The sequence below is a fragment of the Paramormyrops kingsleyae genome, chromosome 3 (assembly GCF_048594095.1).
Source record: "Paramormyrops kingsleyae isolate MSU_618 chromosome 3, PKINGS_0.4, whole genome shotgun sequence".
NCBI classification, from domain to species: domain Eukaryota; kingdom Metazoa; phylum Chordata; class Actinopteri; order Osteoglossiformes; family Mormyridae; genus Paramormyrops; species Paramormyrops kingsleyae.
The window spans coordinates 19,057,885-19,076,206 of record NC_132799.1 but is presented as its reverse complement, the minus strand read 5'-3'; the positions used below and the strand labels follow the sequence as shown (position 1 = coordinate 19,076,206).

At 44.2% G+C, this 18,322-nt stretch overlaps 2 protein-coding genes across 8 annotated transcripts in view; both read left to right on the top strand.

Moving 5' to 3' along the window:
• Positions 1-1,345, top strand: part of ttc27 (tetratricopeptide repeat domain 27) — a 58,096-nt gene extending 56,751 nt beyond the window's left edge. The window contains exons 18-20 of the mRNA XM_023804089.2: positions 94-205; positions 704-804; positions 896-1,345. Coding sequence (XP_023659857.2) covers positions 94-205; positions 704-804; positions 896-1,015 — 333 coding nt within the window. The 3' untranslated portion in view covers positions 1,016-1,345. The remainder of the gene's footprint in view (positions 1-93; positions 206-703; positions 805-895) is intronic.
• Positions 1,346-4,754: 3,409 nt separating this feature from the next.
• ltbp1 (latent transforming growth factor beta binding protein 1) overlaps positions 4,755-18,322 on the top strand; it is a 78,997-nt gene continuing 65,429 nt past the window's right edge. For 5 of the 7 annotated variants that reach the window (XR_002837075.2, XM_023803093.2, XM_023803116.2 and 2 more), the window contains exons 1-3: positions 4,756-5,444; positions 5,964-6,034; positions 15,443-15,734. Coding sequence is in view for 5 of the 7 variants with exons in the window: in XM_023803093.2 (XP_023658861.2) it covers positions 5,131-5,444; positions 5,964-6,034; positions 15,443-15,734 (677 nt within the window). In the remaining 2 variants the exon portion in view is untranslated. Of the gene's footprint in view, positions 5,445-5,963; positions 6,035-15,442; positions 15,735-18,322 lie in introns of all 7 variants that reach the window. The other 2 variants (XR_002837076.2, XM_023803103.2) reach the window with 2 other exon arrangements.

Here is an 18,322-nt window from a genome sequence, read left to right as displayed (position 1 = left end):
TGCTGTTTTGTTTTACAACTGGGGACTCCTGGTCGTTTTGCTGCTGTTGTGTGAGTTAAACAGTAATTTGATATGTGCATGTGTGTCCCCCAGGCCCTGCAGTTCCTCTCGAAGGCTCATCGTTGCAGCACTCAGGCCAGTGGTTGGGAGAAGGATAGGGGCAGCCTGCGGGAGCTGATGAGGGAGGCGGAGCAGCTGGCAATGGGTGAGTCTCCTGATCGGCTATGTGCCTGTTGCCTGTCATTCACCGTGCAGCTATATTGATGCCCCTCCCCCAACGCTGGGGGCACAGGGACTGCCAGCCTCATTTTCACAAACTTTGTACAAACCCTGCAACTGATTCCCCCCCCCATTGACACTGGTCCTGCACAGCAGTGCAGAAACACATAAAGGTTTGTTGATTTATCTAAACATATATTCATCCCCCTCCAAGCACCAAACACCTCGATTTATGCTGTGAAGCTAGCAATCATAAATCAGTGTCTTGAGCTTTCCCTGCTGATGCGGTGTAGGAGCCACGGAAGAAACTGGAAGGTCCGTCCACCTGCACCCTCTGGCTGAGGCGCTGCGTCAGCAGCATGTTACATCCCCCGTGGTTGCTTTAGCTTTCTGTGTATGAGCCTCACCTACACATGCCGTGGCTTCGTTACAGGATTGCAGCGACTTGACCTCTGACCTACTCTCTGGCCCCCTGTCTCCCTAGTGTCCATCAGTTGCAGCAGAGCTAAGACTAACCCCCGGGAGGCACTGCAGATCCTTTCATCTGCTCGGCTCACCCTGCGCAGCCTGACCACCAAAGCCAAGGTATCTTGGATGCAAGTACTGTATGTGTAGTTAGTGTAGAGGTACTGTGTTCATGACTAGTGCTATGTGACTCCTGCTTCTGTTTCTAAAGCAGGCGCACACGGATGTAGCCACAGGTGAGATCCACGAAGACCTGGCCGAGGACATCAGAATTCTGGAGCAGCTTGTCACGGAGCTGCAGGACTTGTCTGCCCAGCTGCGTAACTTGTGAGGGGCCGTGTCAGTGCCCCCTGTCCGGGGTAGCCAGCTTCGAAGAATCTGACAGAGGCTCGTGATATATCCAGACTCTTTTGAAAGTTTGACTGAGCCCTGTGATCGATGGCTTAAAGGCACACCTCTAATTGCACCAGAATAGCTGCCAGTCTTTCTGACGGCAGGGTGGCTGTGCTGGCTGACGGAAAACAAGTGTACGATCGATGTGCTGTTCGATGATCTGAAAACAAGCTTGTTTGTGCACAACATAAATTTAGGTTCTCATTGATCCAAAGAAGACAAACTGGTGACTGAGATTTGGGCAAATAAAAAAGTATATAAAAAAGTAAGTAAATGTATATTATCATTATTTATTACTATTATTATTTTATTTTAATATCCATAGATAGGCCTTTTTAACATTTGTGACAAATTCTTTGTTGTGTTGTTTACACATTATCACTCACTCTAATGGAGTGTGATGCGAGTTTTCATGGGCTTCATCTGTTCTTCAGCTGACAATGAATGACACATGGTCAGATGGTCCCACTGCCCAACCCCCCCCCCCCCCCCCCCCCACCACACACACTCTTTAAAAACAAGGTTATCCATCTGGTTGAGTAGATGGCTTGGTGGAAGGTTCTGGAATTTTCCCTGACTCCACATCCTTTTTCCGGTGGCCCTGGCTTCATCTCTCACTCGAGGGAATGGCGAGTGGCTGTCTGCTTCCACAAAAGGATGTTTCCGGCCGAAGGCTGCCAAAGGTCACTTTGATTTAAAGTCTGGTGGGATGACCACTTTTACGACAGAGTCATGGAGTTTTAATGCTGCTCAGGGGCAGCGTGTGGCTCAGTGGGCTAAGCCTGTTTACCTGTGATCGGAAGGTTGCTGGTTCAACCCCAACCTTGGCACATCTGTGGCTCTTTTAGCAAGGTTCTTAACCCCCAGCTCCCTGGGCTTTGCTATGGGTGGCTACACTTTGCAGGCAGCTTGCATTCACCTACAGAGAGCAAGTTGGAGAAGGCGTAAAGAGAGTTTCCCTACAAGGATCAATAAAGCATCATTAATTAAATTCCACTGGATGCTTTTCTGAGCACAGTTTGTGGTATTGGTCAAAAATGATGACGTTTTCTTAAAGAGCATCATATTTCTCTGAACAACATCTGTGGGAAGCACATTTGACTTGTCATTTTTGACATCGTACACGTTTTTGCAGTTGTACCTTGCAGCAACCTACATCTTTATCTTTTATAATAATCTCCCCTGTAGACGAACCAGCAAGGACTGATCTAATAATAGCAACATCTTCCTTCATGTTTCTTTGACTGATGCATAAATGAAACATACTACCTGAGTTGTTTGGTCTTTGCCCAAAATGACCCTTATGGTTGCAGTAGCAGGGTGCAATGCAGGGTAGTAGCGCTTCACAGCTCCTAGGCTATGAATCCCAGATCAGATGTGATGTAATCACGTGCCAATCAGGGGAAATCATTCTCCGGCAAGGATTCAACCAGCACATTTCAGTTGCAGCTGAGATTTACAAGGATGTCATCATGATAACCTCAGGAATGTCAGTGTGTGTGAGCGAGGTTGGTGCAAACAAACATTAACTGTTTTGGCTGCTGGGTTAGGTGCTTTGAGGCCCTCCTGTGAAACACGACATAGGACTATGTTTGGTCTTTTTTTTTTTACATGAATTCCATGATTTCCATGAATCGGTGGTTGACTGTGACTGTGATCATACGCATTTTGTTGCTGCTTCCCTGAAGAATTGCATCAGGTAATTGTTAAAAGCACTGGGAACCATTCCAGGAAACGGCTGTCTAGACCAGAACTCTCACAGGTGTAAATGCTCCATCCACCCTCACAGTTTCCTGTATTCAGATGTCCAGATATTGGTGTCTTCTTGCACATGCATGGTCTCATGGAATCTGTGTGAACCCTCTGTGGGTTGTCCTAGTGTTTTCGGTGTTCGGATCTTCATTTGATCCTAGTGCCTCTGTGCTCTTCTTTGAGCCCTTTCTCCCTCATATGCCCTCAGTATTGAATGCAGTGCTGATGAATCATTCCACACACTGACATGCTTCAAATGAGTCATTAACCTCCCTCCACCAACCCCAAAGCACCTATTTGCTCTCTGTGTTTGAATCAAGAAGTCAAAACATTCCTGCACTATTATGCAGGTCTTTTCGAGAAGGCGGGCTCTGGACAATTCTTATAATGGTCCCACATGTCTGTTCCCGTAAGCTTTGAAAGCACCTGAACAGGAGAAGCTCTATCGGCATGTGAGTCTTAGTTTTGGCTTCTGCATTGAAGTCCAGCTTCAAGGAAGCCTTCATGTCCCTAAAACTGTAACTGAACAGCTTCAGAAAACCTTACTCCCCTTTCTTGTTTTGTCATGGTTTCTGAGGAGACCATATAACCACTTTATAAGCTCCCTGTGAGTGATTATTGCTTAGCTTGTCAAAGTTTTATGATGAATACAGCCATGTTTAGCGAGCATAGCAGTGCTTTTCAGACTATTTACAGTCTTTCACATTAAATGCCTGCCACGTCTGTCTGAGGGCTCAATTGGAGATCCTACCATCAAAATGAGGTCAAAGGACATGACTGTGGCTCCATACCCCATAGCTGCTTTGGTTTGTGTCCAGCCAAGTAGGGTAACCCATCAAAGGTCAGAATCCTTCTCTGCATCACTTTCCTTGAAGATGAGTGATGTGATGTTTTCATCCCCTAGTGAACTGTCTCCCTTTAGCTACACCTCGACTGATTCGTCAACCATTTAACCACATTACAACCTGGTATCAAATGGTCTATGATGTCACCCTTACCTTTACCATTGGACTCGCTTCTCCCATGGTGCCCCAGTGATCTAATTACTGTCACTGCATGCTGTCGAAAGTAACTTCTGCTCTTTGTGTGTGTGCTAGGGGTGGGAACGCATGGCCCGGCTTATAAATAACCCTCTGACACTATTGTGCATTCGACTCCATGTGAAGGGAGCCCTCTGCATGGAAACATTACAGCTCCACAAAGACCGCAACCTGCTCCCCTGGGAGTCACGTTTCTCCTGAGGGACATTAGAGCTCAGATCCAAATCAGTCTGCTTACCAGGACACAGGGAGCTTGATAAGTCACTGCTGAGACATTTTTGACAAGAGTCTAATGGTAACTGAATCCGTACATGCATGGCGAGTGAAATCAAAAACCTGGCTGGGTTAGGTCGAGACCTCAGTACAGTGCGTTTTGAGGGTGACACTGTCATGCTGTAAGCAGCAAGTGTTACAGGAGTGATGCATGCAGAGAGTGCTTATAAATATTGTATACTATGATGCGTCTTTGCATTTGAGTGAATCGCAAATGGAAACGGTTGTTAAGTAATTTGACCCTTGGACCAGAATGGTATGTGCGTGAAATAATAATTACACAAAAACAGTAGTTTACAATATAGAGTCACGAAATAAATGTCCACTTGTAATTTCTGCTGTATATAGAGGGAAAAATGGACCACTGGAAATAATTTCATTTAAAGTGTGGAATCATAAAACATTGCCTAATTGTTCAGTAATTAAAAAAGTGAAATGACTCGGTACAAAAGGAATTTATTTGAGTTCCCAGACACATAGCGTGTAGGATCCTTTTAAAGACCCCAAAGCGAAAGCTTTAGGGTCCGTCCCGGGGAGAGCTTCCCCCTCCTGACGTCACATCTGCTCGGCTCTGACTCCGGCTCTGACTCCTGTCCTTACACAGTGAAACTTTTAAAAAACTCCCTGATCCCGTTTGCGGCCGGCAGCGTCGCGCACATCTGCCGCTTGGCTCCCCCTTTGCCCCGTTTTGCCGTCCGGCCACGCTTTATTCCGTTTTAGGTTCGTTTCGCGGAAGCCTTGCTATTTTACTACTTTGAATTTAAAATTTCCTGTGTGTGTTTTAGAAGCGCTGGGTAAATGCATGGACTCAGGGTAGAAGCTTTAAATCACTTATCTCTTGCTGTAGAATAGTTTTTCCCCCCCCAGTTTTCGGATATAGAAAGTGGAAGCAAACATCTGGAATTTCTGCAAGGGACGCATTTTAAAGCTTTGTTTTTTTTTTTTTTTTACTATTAAAAAGTTCGGTGCGTCCCGATACGGAGTGAGTATGGCTTGGCTGAGATGGGACATTTTGCTCCCGGTGTGGGTATTTGTCTTGCCGGCATTCGCGTCCCCGGAGCAGAGCGGGTTCAGGAGATACTACGTCCTGCAGCCCGGCATGTCCGGGACACTCTCTTCCCGGGCCGGCTCCGCAGCGCAGCCCCGCTCCTACAACGTGGAGCTGACTGCCAGCATCGGTGGCCAGGTCCGCAGTCGCAGGATGGGCAGCCAGGCGAACCCAAATCTGCCTCTCCGCCAGGATTCCAAGTTCATGCAGCAACATCAACAGCAGCAGACGGCGCACCAAATTAAAATATCAGGGTAAGGAGATGTAGCGTGTGCTGCTGTCACTTTGTAGGTAACTGGGGTTATACGCTTGCGTCTGCATTTCCATCCTCAGCCGCAAAACTGATTATTCAATACTTTTGCGCAAAGTACTTAAGACAATAATCAGGTGGGTAAAACGCTCACATGAAACCAAGAAGACAAAGAGATCTTTATCCTGATATGAAAAATAAGGGAAGATAATTATTAGAGAAACGTCTATAATTATTATGCCGGCAACCGTTATTATTAGTCAATGGGGGAAAATCATTGTTTTGTAGATCGCAAATTACAACAAATACTGCCTTTGCAACAACTTAATATGGGAGACATCTGCAGTCCACGTGTTCTGTATCTGACTTATGTAGTTTTGATGGTAAATGCTAATTTTTATTTAGTTTTCAGTTGGGACATCCTAAGCTTACAGAATTTATATTGAAAATCAGACAGTTTTTCCCAGGGCACACCCTGAGCCTGTGTCTGTATGCGTGAAGTTTTTTCTGGGTGCTGTTGCAGGATTAACATCTGTGGTGGTCAGTGCTGTCATGGATGGAGCAGGGCTCCCGGATCACAGAGGTGTACAAAACGTGAGTATGCAAGTTGCGTGGAGCCACATGGCACGGGGAAGGCTAGACTGGTGGGCTGGCAGCCTCTGCACAAGGGGGCTTGGCATCGCACTGCGGGCGTGCTCCCATTGGTGCGAGCAGCCATGTGTCTGCATACACTGCAGACCATGTGGGCATCTCCTTAAGGAGTATTGCTCCAGTCACAGGCCTAGTCACAGGTCTCTGAAGGTGGAGATCTAGTTTCTGGCTGAACTGTCTCACCTGTATCCCTTTAAGTTACTCCGGCAGGCTGATGTATTCTCCAGCAGGTTATGATACTTCCCTTGAGACAGGGTTCATGAAGAGCAGTAATAGCAGGCCATTTGTGTGGTGTAGATAGATAGATAGACAGATAGATAGATAGATAGATAGATAGATAGATAGATAGATAGATAGATACTTTATTATTTATCCCCAAAGGGGAAATTCGGATATCCAGTAGCTCCTTCAAAAAGAAAAAAAAACCTACTAATAATAAAGATCGATTGTGAGGTTTCCCAGTGTTTGTATACTGAATGTGTCGGATGGAGTCCCAGCTACCCTGTTATGTGCATATTTCCACGGATCTGCTTTGTACTATCATTTGCAGTATCGTCACCCTGAAAGAGGCACACCGTAGTTCATGTTATCAGCTACAGACACCCAGTGTCATGCAGGGGGTAGTGGAAACATGATCGGAGAGCCGACAGCGTGTGTGTTGGCCCCCACCACCCCTTCTGGTCAGGAAACTTACAGTGGGGTAGTGCTGCTTTGACCAGTAGCTAGGGGATGGGGTGCTGTAGCACACGTGGTTTATAAAGTGGGTATAAGGCCCGGTAGGCATGAGAACAGGCTGGTTTTGTGCCGGTCTATAAATAACCATAGACACCTGTGAAACAATGACAGCTTCCCAGGATGGGGTGCGTGTGGCCCTTGTGAACGCTGGTACTGTATAGTCTCACAGCTGGCCCAAGTATGCACCCGTTTGGTCTGCTGGCAGCCACTGCTTGCCCTCACTCACCAGAACACCTCACTGCATAGGAAACGGGAGGCTCCTTGTGTCGAATGGCATAGGCCCCCTGCTCATGTCTTTCTGTCTGCCTTGCATATTAAACAGTCCAAACGTGGCTGGTGACCTTTTCCCCAGCTTGCTGTCTACAGTGGGATGTTTGGTGCTGTTACTCTGACCTTTCTTCTTGGTCACACATGATTGTGCATGCCACATGTCTGCGTGGGGGGTGCTTTCATTTTTTTTTTTCTCTCACACATTGTCCGGCATGGTTTTCCCACAATCTCTCTGGGAGGGTCATTGAGGGGGTTATGGCCAGGCGCCAGGGGACAGACAAGCCTTCATCTGCTGGCAGGTGTGCAGGTGGCAGAAGCTGACAGAGTAAATGGACAGCAAGAAGAGACAACATGATGGTTACTCCCCAGGAAAGTGACTCCCTCCCCCGACCAACCATCTAGTTATTTGCACCACAGATCAAGTAGGGGACAAAGGTAAACTGGAGTTCACAGCTTGACCTCAATGGACAGTGGAAGAATACACATCTGCTGTCTACAGTCTGGACAGCCTTCTCTTCTTGGGAATAATCTTCAAGACCAGTACAACCCAGTGTGCTGCTTACAAATATTGTTGTTATTCACTGAATGCCAGTTAATCACACAATCTTGCCAAAAGTTTAACAATCCAGAGCTAACCATCCTGTTCATGGTTTTACCATGTCATAGGCTCCATTAAGGCTTTGGCTGTCCTGTTCAGTGTTGGCACACTGAGGCACTTCAGCTTTCGGCACAGGATTCACCAACAAGAAAGCATGTTGCTGTACAAAAGAACAATACCAGCAGATGATATATAATTTCCTGCATGAGATAAGTGGTTTTCTTTGACGTCTCTGTCATCTTTCCACACAGGTGGTCTTCAGCTACCTTGCTGTGCTCTGCTTGTGAATGAGTGACTGGGTTGTAAAGCATTTGAAAAAGGTTTAGTGATGCCTCCATTTAGACATACACCAGCATACACTCCCACCCTTGCATCCCAGAAACAATTTATTCCTTAATAGAAATAAATTCTGTTTGTTCTGGCACTGTTCAGAGTGTGTTTGATAAATGTGGTGCATGATTACGTGCATTGGTCTCTGCTGGCAGTCCCGCAAGGAGTTTGCTGGATGAGATCTATAACAAGCAGGAGTTTATGCTGGGTCTGACCCAAAGGCTGCCCTGTACCACTCCATCCCCCTTGGGGCCTGGGCAATAATCGGTGGAAGTGAGGAGATCAAGTCTGCCACCATAGTAAGCCTCTATAAGGACAGACTCACACTGACCTGTAACCTGGACCGGCTCCAAGGGACAAATGGATTGTAAACAGAATGTGCTTGTGACACAGTACTCTGAGTGTGAATGACATGCATGGATTTGAGGATTTCAGATGAGTTCAGTAGAATTGAAGAGCTTCAGAAATGTGGTTCCGCTGGCATTTTGAGGCTTCTGATTGTCTTTTTCAAGTTGGGTCCTGGAACTTGAGTGTGTCACCTCCTCCTGGGCTCTCCTCATACCCTCCTCATACCCTCCTCATACCTTGGCCCTCCACATCTACACTTTCTATCAGTAAGGGCTCTCTTTCCCCTCAAGCTGTCCTTTTGTCTTCCAACTTGCCAGGAATAATATTGAGTCTATGTAATAAGAAATGACAGGTGGATCTCAGTGTTTGGCTTCCTGAATTTCTGTTTGCCATCTACAAAGCAGGATGATTTTAAACATAAAAAGCTGGGAATTAATGTAGAAAGGAAAGGAAGAGAGAGGCAGCATCTGTGCAACCTGTCACCTCTGAGGATTGTTCCATTGATGGGACATTGAGTGTCACAAGGCAGATGGCTGTATAAAAGCAGGATTCCTTCTGCCTCTCTCTGTTTATAGTTCACCTAGTGGAACATTCATTCTGCGCTGTGTGCTGTTGTACCGCAGACATTTTGTTTTGCTTTCGAGAAAAGAAAGACAGTCAACACCCAGGATTCTGTTTTCCTGGGCGGTTAAGTCTTCTGTAGACAAAAGCACAGACTGATCCTGTCAAACGCCGAAGTCAGCAGTGCATGCTTATATTCACTTTGGAGAGAAACTGATATTAGCCAAAGTAAGCTTTGATGAGCCCAGTTATAGAGAAGTAATAGTTGAGAGCCACAAAAGGCTCATGCTAATGTGTATCTGATTAAAAGTCTGTGTATTTTGTAGGTTCGGATAAGTTTTGCTTTGCCTGATTTTTAATTTTTTTATTGTGTATATTAGTATTAAATGCTTAATGATAAAATAATAATGATGCAGATGTGGCCCAGTGAGCTATATTTCAGTGGACCCTCAGTATGGGGGAGGTGAAAGAGAAGGTGGCTCCATGAAAGATCTCATTACTGGTGCCCAGTGCGTATTCAACATTAGAAGATGGCCTACCAGGCTACCCCAACCACACCATTCTCTGGTGATCATGTGCTATGTGGAGAATGGGGTGGGTGGGGTTAAGTCTTTGTGCTTCCTTCACCCGCACACTTTATAGCTCCCCAAGCAATAAAGCTACAAAGGGGATTTATTCTTCCAGTGTCCTTATCCCAGAGCAGATCTCTTCTCTAGTAGACATGTACCAAGGTGTGGGGGAAACTATGTAGTCAGGAATCTTCTGTCAGATTCACCTGGATGTTTCCCTTTGCTGTGAGCATGAATTAAAGAAGAAAGAAGTGTTTGTGTATGTATATGTGGTTTATGTATATATTATGTTGCAGGTACCAAAAAAACCCAGTTATTTTGAGGTTGTGGGAATCATTTTTTGGTCCCCATTTTATACAAATCTGTGGCTGCAATCAAAAAAGTAAAAATGCCAAGTCTTTTATTTTATTTGATTACTTACGGTTAAGGTTAGGGCTGGGTAGGAGTTAACATTGTCATTGCTGGGATTAGGGATTTGCTGATAAAAATTAGTGGACAGTGTGTGTGTGTCTTTGTGTTTGTAATTATTACATTGTGGGGACCAGATTTCCCCACAATGTGGTGAAAACCTGTAACATAGAAATGAATGGAAAGTCTCCATAAACATGAATACATAGACTGTGCGTCTGCATGTATATGTATATGTATATGTATATGTATATGTATATGTATATGTATATGTATTGTATGTACTTATACATGGATGCACGTTACTGGTACCCAAGTACGCATTGGCCGCATGAAGCAATATGTGTGGCAAAATTACAGTGCATTTTAACATTTATGCGGCTAATTCCAACTTCATTTGTGGTATAAAGGTTAAAATGCACAGTAATTTCTTGTCATAACAGAGTACATGTGCATAAAAATAAGTAAACATCTCTGTGATGTTATGACAAGAAATTGACAGGCATAGGCTATGTCTTTATTCCTAGGTTAATCTTGGTCTAGTGCCTGTTGAGATGATAATAATAATTATAAATGAATGAATGAATGAACACAATAATATAACATACACAGGTTAAGCAATGAGGCTGGCATGGTGGTGCAGTGGTTAGTGGTATCATGTTTTGCCTTTGGGACCTGGGTTCAAATCCTTGCTGGAATGTTTGTGGGGTTTGCATGTTCTCCCTGTGTTGTTGTGGGGTTTCCTCCCCACAATCCAAAACATGCTGAGGCTAATTGGAGTTTCCAAATTGCCCATAGATGTGTGTGTGTGTTTGAGTGAGTGAATGGTTTGTGAGTGTGCCCTCTGATGGGTTGGCACTGCATCCTGGTTTGTTCCCTGCCTTGTACCTGTAGCAACTGGGATAGGCTCCAGACCCCCTGTAACCCTTAATAGAAGAAGCAGTTTCACTCCTCCAAAGCACTCCAAAGTTGCTCAATAATATTCAGATCTTGTGACTGCGCCAACCATGGGAAATCAAGAGAGTGGTTCAATAAACCGCTCTGTCACTAGCCACATCTTGACTCTTCTATTTTCACCTGGACTGTTTGTCAGGAGCTCCACAGTGTCAATATTCATGATTGGGCTGATATAACCAAATCTTTGGTCACTTGTGCCCAGGGCCGGAATGGGACTCATTTTCAGCCCTGGAGTTTCACTTTAGATCACAACCTATTATTATTAAAATCATGTAATTATAACCTTTGTTAAGTCTACAGTAGTGCACTGTTCTGTAAAGCCTTATAATTCAGTGTATTTTTCTAAAATATTTCCAATTCAGTGCAAGTCAGGGCTGAAGTGGAGCCACTTTTCAGCCCAGGAGCTTCATGCCCATGACCAGCCCACTTTTTTCAGGAAAGTGAGAACTGGATAAATGAGGCAATACTTCACTTCTTATTATTCACTGGTTTTATTAGCTTTTATTCAAATATGAAAGAAACAAGTTCTTCACATGTGAGGTATGTTGCACTACTATACAAATTTTACCTGTAAATGGCTTAAACAACATAATATCTATAACAGTAGCCATCTATAATGGTAACAGCTGCCTGAGTAGTGTACTGGTCTCCGCAACTTTGTTTATTACCGTCTCATTATCTATCAACATAAGGATTTCCTTCTCTGTGTACATTAGCATGAAGGCCTCCAAGTGCTCCTGAGTCAGCGAGCTTTATAACCTGTCCTTAACAAATTTAAGGGTACAGAAGCTTTTCTCACTGGCAATCTGAGTGATTGAAAGTGTCAAAATATCTTTTCATATACAACACAATACGTTTGTGCCTGAAATATGCTGCACAAAAACATGCGACTTATTAGTCTTTTAATTTCACTAATACACATCTGTGTAGTTTAATCTAAAATGTAAATCTCATCAACTTCCGAATAGTGACACCCGCTTATCACGGAAGTTACGTTCCAGATCCGTGACATACAAAGACCATATAAACAAACATTTTTTTATATAGTTTTTTTTTTTTTAAATATAGTTTAAGCCTTAAAATACCCCTCCCACACACTTCAAAAGCGTTAGGTGAAAATCCGCGATATAGAAATACCATATAAATAAACACTTTTTATATTCTAAGCCTTAAATTGTAGGGCTTAAAACAAAACTAAAAAGTTCACAAAAAATTTGCTCACAGCAATCGGACCACAAGCAAAGTACGCGATACGTAGAGAACTGTGATGCGTCGGGGGGAAACCCGGCATATAGCGGGGGTTCACTGTATGTGGACTTAAATTAAGTAACTTTAATTCATATATAATACCTGCCCTCTTAGCCGTCCTGGCACGCTCACTGGTCAGAAACTACAAAGGTTAAATGGTTATTTTACTGAATACTTAGATCGTGCTTTGGTTTTTTATATACATTTTCTTTCTTAAAATTACATCTGCGCACACATTGATTTGTCATTATAAGCTATAGAAATACGCTAATATTTGAATTGCTTTAATATTTTGCAACAGGTTAACCACATTTACCTGTTGGCAGTTCTTTTTGTTCTTTTGAAAAAATCTCTTATTTTGGCACATTTGGCCGCATCCTCCTCCAACGCTCTTTTTTTTCTTCGCCTGGCCTTTTCAGCCCCTCCGGTCTTTTCTTTTCCATAATGTTACGCTAAATGCTATTTTACTACATTAAACTGGAGACCTCCCTCAGGTGGTAGCGCCCATGTAATCTATCGTTATAGAAAGGCTGTGATGTCAGCTGTAAATGTGGATCTTACGTGCTACTGTTTCAGATTCACTAATGTGAGGACTCAAATCAGATTATTTTATTTCCGACCGGCCCAAAAGTCAAGCGGCCCACCGGGAAATCTCCTGAATCTCCCGATTAACCACTCCAGGCCTGCTTGTGCCAATGCCAAAGTCGATTTCTATGGTGCCAGCTGTGCAAATCTTGGACTGTGGACAATGTGAATTGTATTGTTCTCTATTGAGTCTACCTTCAAAGTCTTATCCATGTCCAGAAGAGTTTGGGTGTAGAGAAGCCCCCAAGAGGCTTACAACCTAGACTGTTATGTATCCAGACTGCAGCACGGGGTGGATCAGTGATGATTTGGGCTGCAATATCATGTCAATCCCTAGGCCCAGTACTTGTTCTAGAAGGGGGTGTTACTGCAATGGACTATCAAATCATTCTGGAGGTTCCTATTCACCCAGTGTTCACCCACATTGTACCCTGAAGGTGGTGCCATGTATCTGGATGATAATGCACCAACACACACAGCAAGACTGATGACAGAGTGATTTGATGAACATGAAAGTGTAGCTGAATATCTCCCATGGCCTGCACAGTCACCATATCTAAATATTATTGAGACATTTTGGGGTATTTGGAAGAGCTAATCAGGAAACAGTGCCACCAGCCATTGTTCTGCAAGAGGAATGGCTCGAAATCACTCTGGCCTACTCCATACTAATAAATTATTGTGGTCTAATCCCAGGTTTTTTAGTTTCATTGTCCAATCAATGCATGTGTTTTGTTGCTTAAAAAAAAAAAAAAGTAAGATCAGCAGGCCCCCTAGAGTGCAGGACCCAAGGTTGTTCACCCCCCCCCCCACCCCAGTTCTTCCCTGGTGCACTTGTAAGGCCTCCAGAATTGTGGAGGATGGCTCCCACCCTTCCCTTAGTCTATGTCCCACTTCCGTCTGGCAGAAGGTACAACAGCATCCAAGCCAGTTTTGCCAGTCTCTGTAATGCCCTCTTCCCCATGGCCATCCAGACTCTGACCTCTTTTCTGTTCCTTTCCTCACAGATATGAATTCCACACTAACTCTGATGACCACCAGTACTTCATTGCCATTTGCACCTTTATTGCACTTTTCCCACTTATAGACATGGACAAATTGATGTGATTTCTGTACTTCACAATGAGATGCCTGCATTTACCAACAGGTAGTTTGGCCCACTCTTCCTAAGCAAACTGCTCAAGCTGTCTCAAGTTTGAAGGGTGGCGTCTCCACATTGCAATTTTCAGATCATTCCATAGATGTTCTGTAGGATTATGATCTAATGAGTCCAATGTTTTTTCTCAGCCATTCTTGAGTGCTTTTAGCTGTATGTTTTGGGTCATTATTCTTTTGGAGGACCCATGACCTGTGACTGAGGCTGACCTTTCTGACATTGGGCAGGATGTTTCGCACCAGGATGCCTTGGTAGTCTTGAGACAACATTGTGCTCTGCAAGGTGCTCTTTTCTTTTAAAGCTTCTTTGTTCTTTCTGTAAACATAGAGCTGGTGTGATTGGCCAAAAACCTCCAGTTTTGTCTCATCAGTCCAAAGGACATTCTCCCAGAAACTGTGGGGCTTGTCAACATGCATTTTGGTGAATTCCACTCTGGCTTTTTTGTGTTTTTCTGTCCATAGTGGAGCCCTCCTGGGTCTTCTTCCATGGAATCCATTATTGTTCAAAATGCGACAGTTGATGTAATCAGAAAGTAACGTACCTTGACCTTATAGCTCAGCTTGAATGGTTTTGGATGATTTCCTTGGCTCTTTTTCTACCATCTGCACTATCCTTCTGATCAACCTGGGGTTGAATTTCCTCTTGCATCCACATCCTGGGAGGCTGGCTACAGTCCCATGAACCTTATACTTTTTAAAAATATTTTAACTGTGGTCACAGGAACATGAAGCTGCTTGGAGATGGTCTTATAACCTTTACCTTTGACATGGTTATCTATAATCTTCTTTCTGAGCTCCTCAGACAGCTCTCTCCTTTGCTTACTCTGGTCCATGTTCAGTGTGGTTCACACAATGATACCAGACAATACAGTAGCATATTCTTTACCTTTAAAATAGGCCGAATGGCTGATGAAAAGCTTGAAGGCACTTGTGATAGTAATTAAGGTTAAACACTTAGTTTTAAACATGACTATAATGCAAGGATAAGTAGTCTCTTTAGGGGTACCGAAAAATCTCTCCATACCATTTTAGCATGTCTTTGTAAAACAAACATCAAATCATTTCTTTTCACCATTTAATTGGTTTACTCTATCACATACTAAAGGCATGCAGGTATACATTAGACAATTGCTTTTAATTGAATCACTTTTCAGGAGAAATGAAGCATTCTATCAATAAGCTATAAGGGTACCAACATATTTGTCCATCTCTGTATCTATTTTTATTTATTCATTATTACTCCCAATCGCCACTCTGCTGCTCCATCATTTGCCATTTTAAACATTCCATTAGTCTTTACTTTTACATTGTGCTCAATGTTGTTAAGATGCCCCCCCCCCCCGACTTGTCCTGTCTATCCACGTACTTTAAATATATATATAGCAGCGCAGTATGAGGAACGTTATTTCACCTCACCGTATGCAGTGTATTGAATATGGTTGGTGTGACAATAAAGCCCCACTTGACTTGACTTGAGCTAGGTGTACTTGTTTTGTAATCTGTTGAGACTGATGGCTTTGTAATGCTGCTGTATAACAGGAGGGCTTCTGCGTGTGTGCACCCCCCACCATTTGCTTTGTGTTGCAGCCACTTGCCAACCCCAGTGTCAGAATGGCGGAATGTGCCTCCAGCCCCAGCTGTGTGTCTGTAAGCCAGGCTCCAAGGGTAAGGCCTGCGAGCTGAAGACCACGGCATCATCCAACCCGACCACGACGGGAAACGACCGGCCCAACGGGCATGGTGTGGTACTGCAGCACCCCATCCCCCAGCAGGCATCCCCTCTGAGTCACACCCAAGGCCATACTCTGGTCCCCCACAGCAGCGTGGCACAGATGACACTCACTGTGAAGCAGTCACCACAGCTCATCCGTCCCCAGCCGTAAGTTCCCCCTGACTGTCGTTATCTATTGTTCTACTTTTCATTGTTAGAAGTTCAGAAGCAGTGAGCTGTTTTTACAACCATTTTTTAATGGAATATTGCAGTGAGTAACATATCATTCCATAATTATCTGCATGTCATTTTTCCATCAATTAAATTAGCTCACAAATTCCTCCGCCTTGTTTTCCCAAAGATGGTGTGGCGCACAAACTGATTTCTTCTACTCCATGCTAGGTTCTTTTCTAGATCCCTGTTTTTCTTAACATAAACATTAGCGTGACCTGTAGGTATAGGCCCCTACCTCAAGATCAATACCCTGAAGCTGTCTGATACCTGGGTGTTCACTGTTGTCTTCTGTCAAACGTATTTTATGTTTCAGGTGCTCTCCTGATCTAATCAGTACCGTTTTGGGAACACTATGGGTCATCCCTAGTGCAGTACAGCTTCCGTACACCTCCTGTTCTGGGGGTTCAAATCCCGCTTCTGCTCTCTGTTTGTGTGGGGCTGGCATGTTTTCCCTGTGGTGTTTGACATGCAGTCAAATGAACAGGTACTTCTGTAAATGTGTGAGTGTGTGCACCTGTGATGGACAGGCATCCTGTCCTTGATCTATGCTTGCTTTGTGTTTTGTGCTGTCTGAGATAGGGTCCACCCTTCTGCCTCCCATGATCCTGTTCCAGAGAAATGGCTGGAAGATGCTTGTATGGGTCATGGGCTTCCCTCTTGTTGGTACATAAAACCAGTCTGAGTGTTTTAACAATCGGTGTGTGTCACTGGGCCAGGTGTGGCTGACCGCTGACTGGCTTAGCCTGTCCTTACCTTGTTTTGCAAAACTTGTCAGCCATGCTAGGTATCACGAGCAGCTCCTGTCCTTGTTATGATGAACTGGAGCAAAGGTGGGCAAAGGTGTTCAGCGTTCTGCCTGAACACCAGATGATGTGATGATAGAACTGCTCAGAACTGAACCATTTCACACTTAGACACTTTGGACTCAGGCAGGGGCGCTGTAAGGGGGAGGAAAGTGACAGGGGCCCTAAAAAATTAGGAAAATAACTGGATTGGTTTGGACTGGGGGGCCTAATATGATATGCTTTCATGGGGCCCAAAATCTCTAGCAACGCCCCTGGACTCAGGTATGCATTTATTGCATTGATGAATAATATTTTAAATATTTATGGATTTTTTCCTTGTGGATTCTTAGTAAAATCTCCATGGTTGAGGTCTGCTCATTTTTTTGAGATGATCTGTCCTTGCTTCTAGGGGCCTGTCTGATGTTATATCCTCTCCCGAATTTTGGCCTTAGCCATACCCATTGGCTGGTGGCAGATGCAGATCTGGCCAGGCAACTGTCCTTCTCCCAGTATGATGAATAATTATTTCATGGAGAAGTACTAATCTGCATAGTGGGGGAGGGGGGTGACTGGATGGACAGGTCACACTATAAGGAAGCACTGAAGCTTATCCCTCCATCAATCTGTCCTCACACATACATCTCAGGCAACAGGTTAATACCACTGTAATTACTGTCAGCATGGTTCAGTTGTTGGAGTTAAATGATGTGAGTTATTTTAATGAATATTATCAAATATAACAGAGATGGAAGGCATTGAGTTTTGGCTACCATTCTGGCCTTGAATCATAGGTGAAATTTCCCTGGAGTATGGAGTGGCTGTAGTCCAGAAAATTCCTTTTTTCCCTTTCATTAGAGTCAAGTGGTAGACCACTAACTCTGTATTACTGTGCTTGAATAGGAGTTGCGTGGATTTCAGGGGCACTGTGGGTAATGCACTTTGTTTGGTACAGCTTTGATCTAAAAATTTCCATGTTTCCTGAATGCTTGATCAGGATTTTAGTGAAGTCGAGGCTTTTGGAGCTCTGCACCCAGGGAAAATGCAATGTGTTGTGGTTCCTCATCTGAAACTCATCAGAAACCCAAGGGCTGGGGCCTTCTGGGAAGTTCGGGGGAACCTAATTATGGGCATGAAGTCAGTTACTGCTGGGTACTCCGGTCCATTGGTCGGCTAGAACAAAGGTTCACACATTATCCACAAAGGTCACCTCAGACCCTTCTGGGACTTTGAGAGAACTTTGCTCACTTTGTCACAATTAACCAAATAGGGATATATGGCGGCAGTGGAGATCTGGACTATCCTGTGTGATGATGAGTCAGGACAGCCTTATTTTTCTGCACATACACAGGTATTCCAAAGTATTTCAAGATGGGTTGACTCCCCTGTGTATGGGATCTCTGTGAAGCTCAGTGTGGAAGGCCCTTGAGCCATTTAGTCTCTGTTTGATGTTCTGTTTAATAACCTGCCACATGCTGGGGGTGAGCCTTCTTTGTCTGACACACACCCATGGTTTTAGAGATCTGACCCTGCGACAGTTTAGGAAAACATTTCAAGAGCTAGATATACTTTACATTGTTCACATTGAGCACATGAGAAGGAAATGTCACTAGTGGAGTGTATGTGTCTGTGTCTGTACCTGTGTGTCTGTGTTTGTGTGAAGTCCATGATCAGTTCTGTCAAGGACATCTGTTTAGAAGATATGTGAGTCAGACTCCCACACTGCCATAATTGACCATA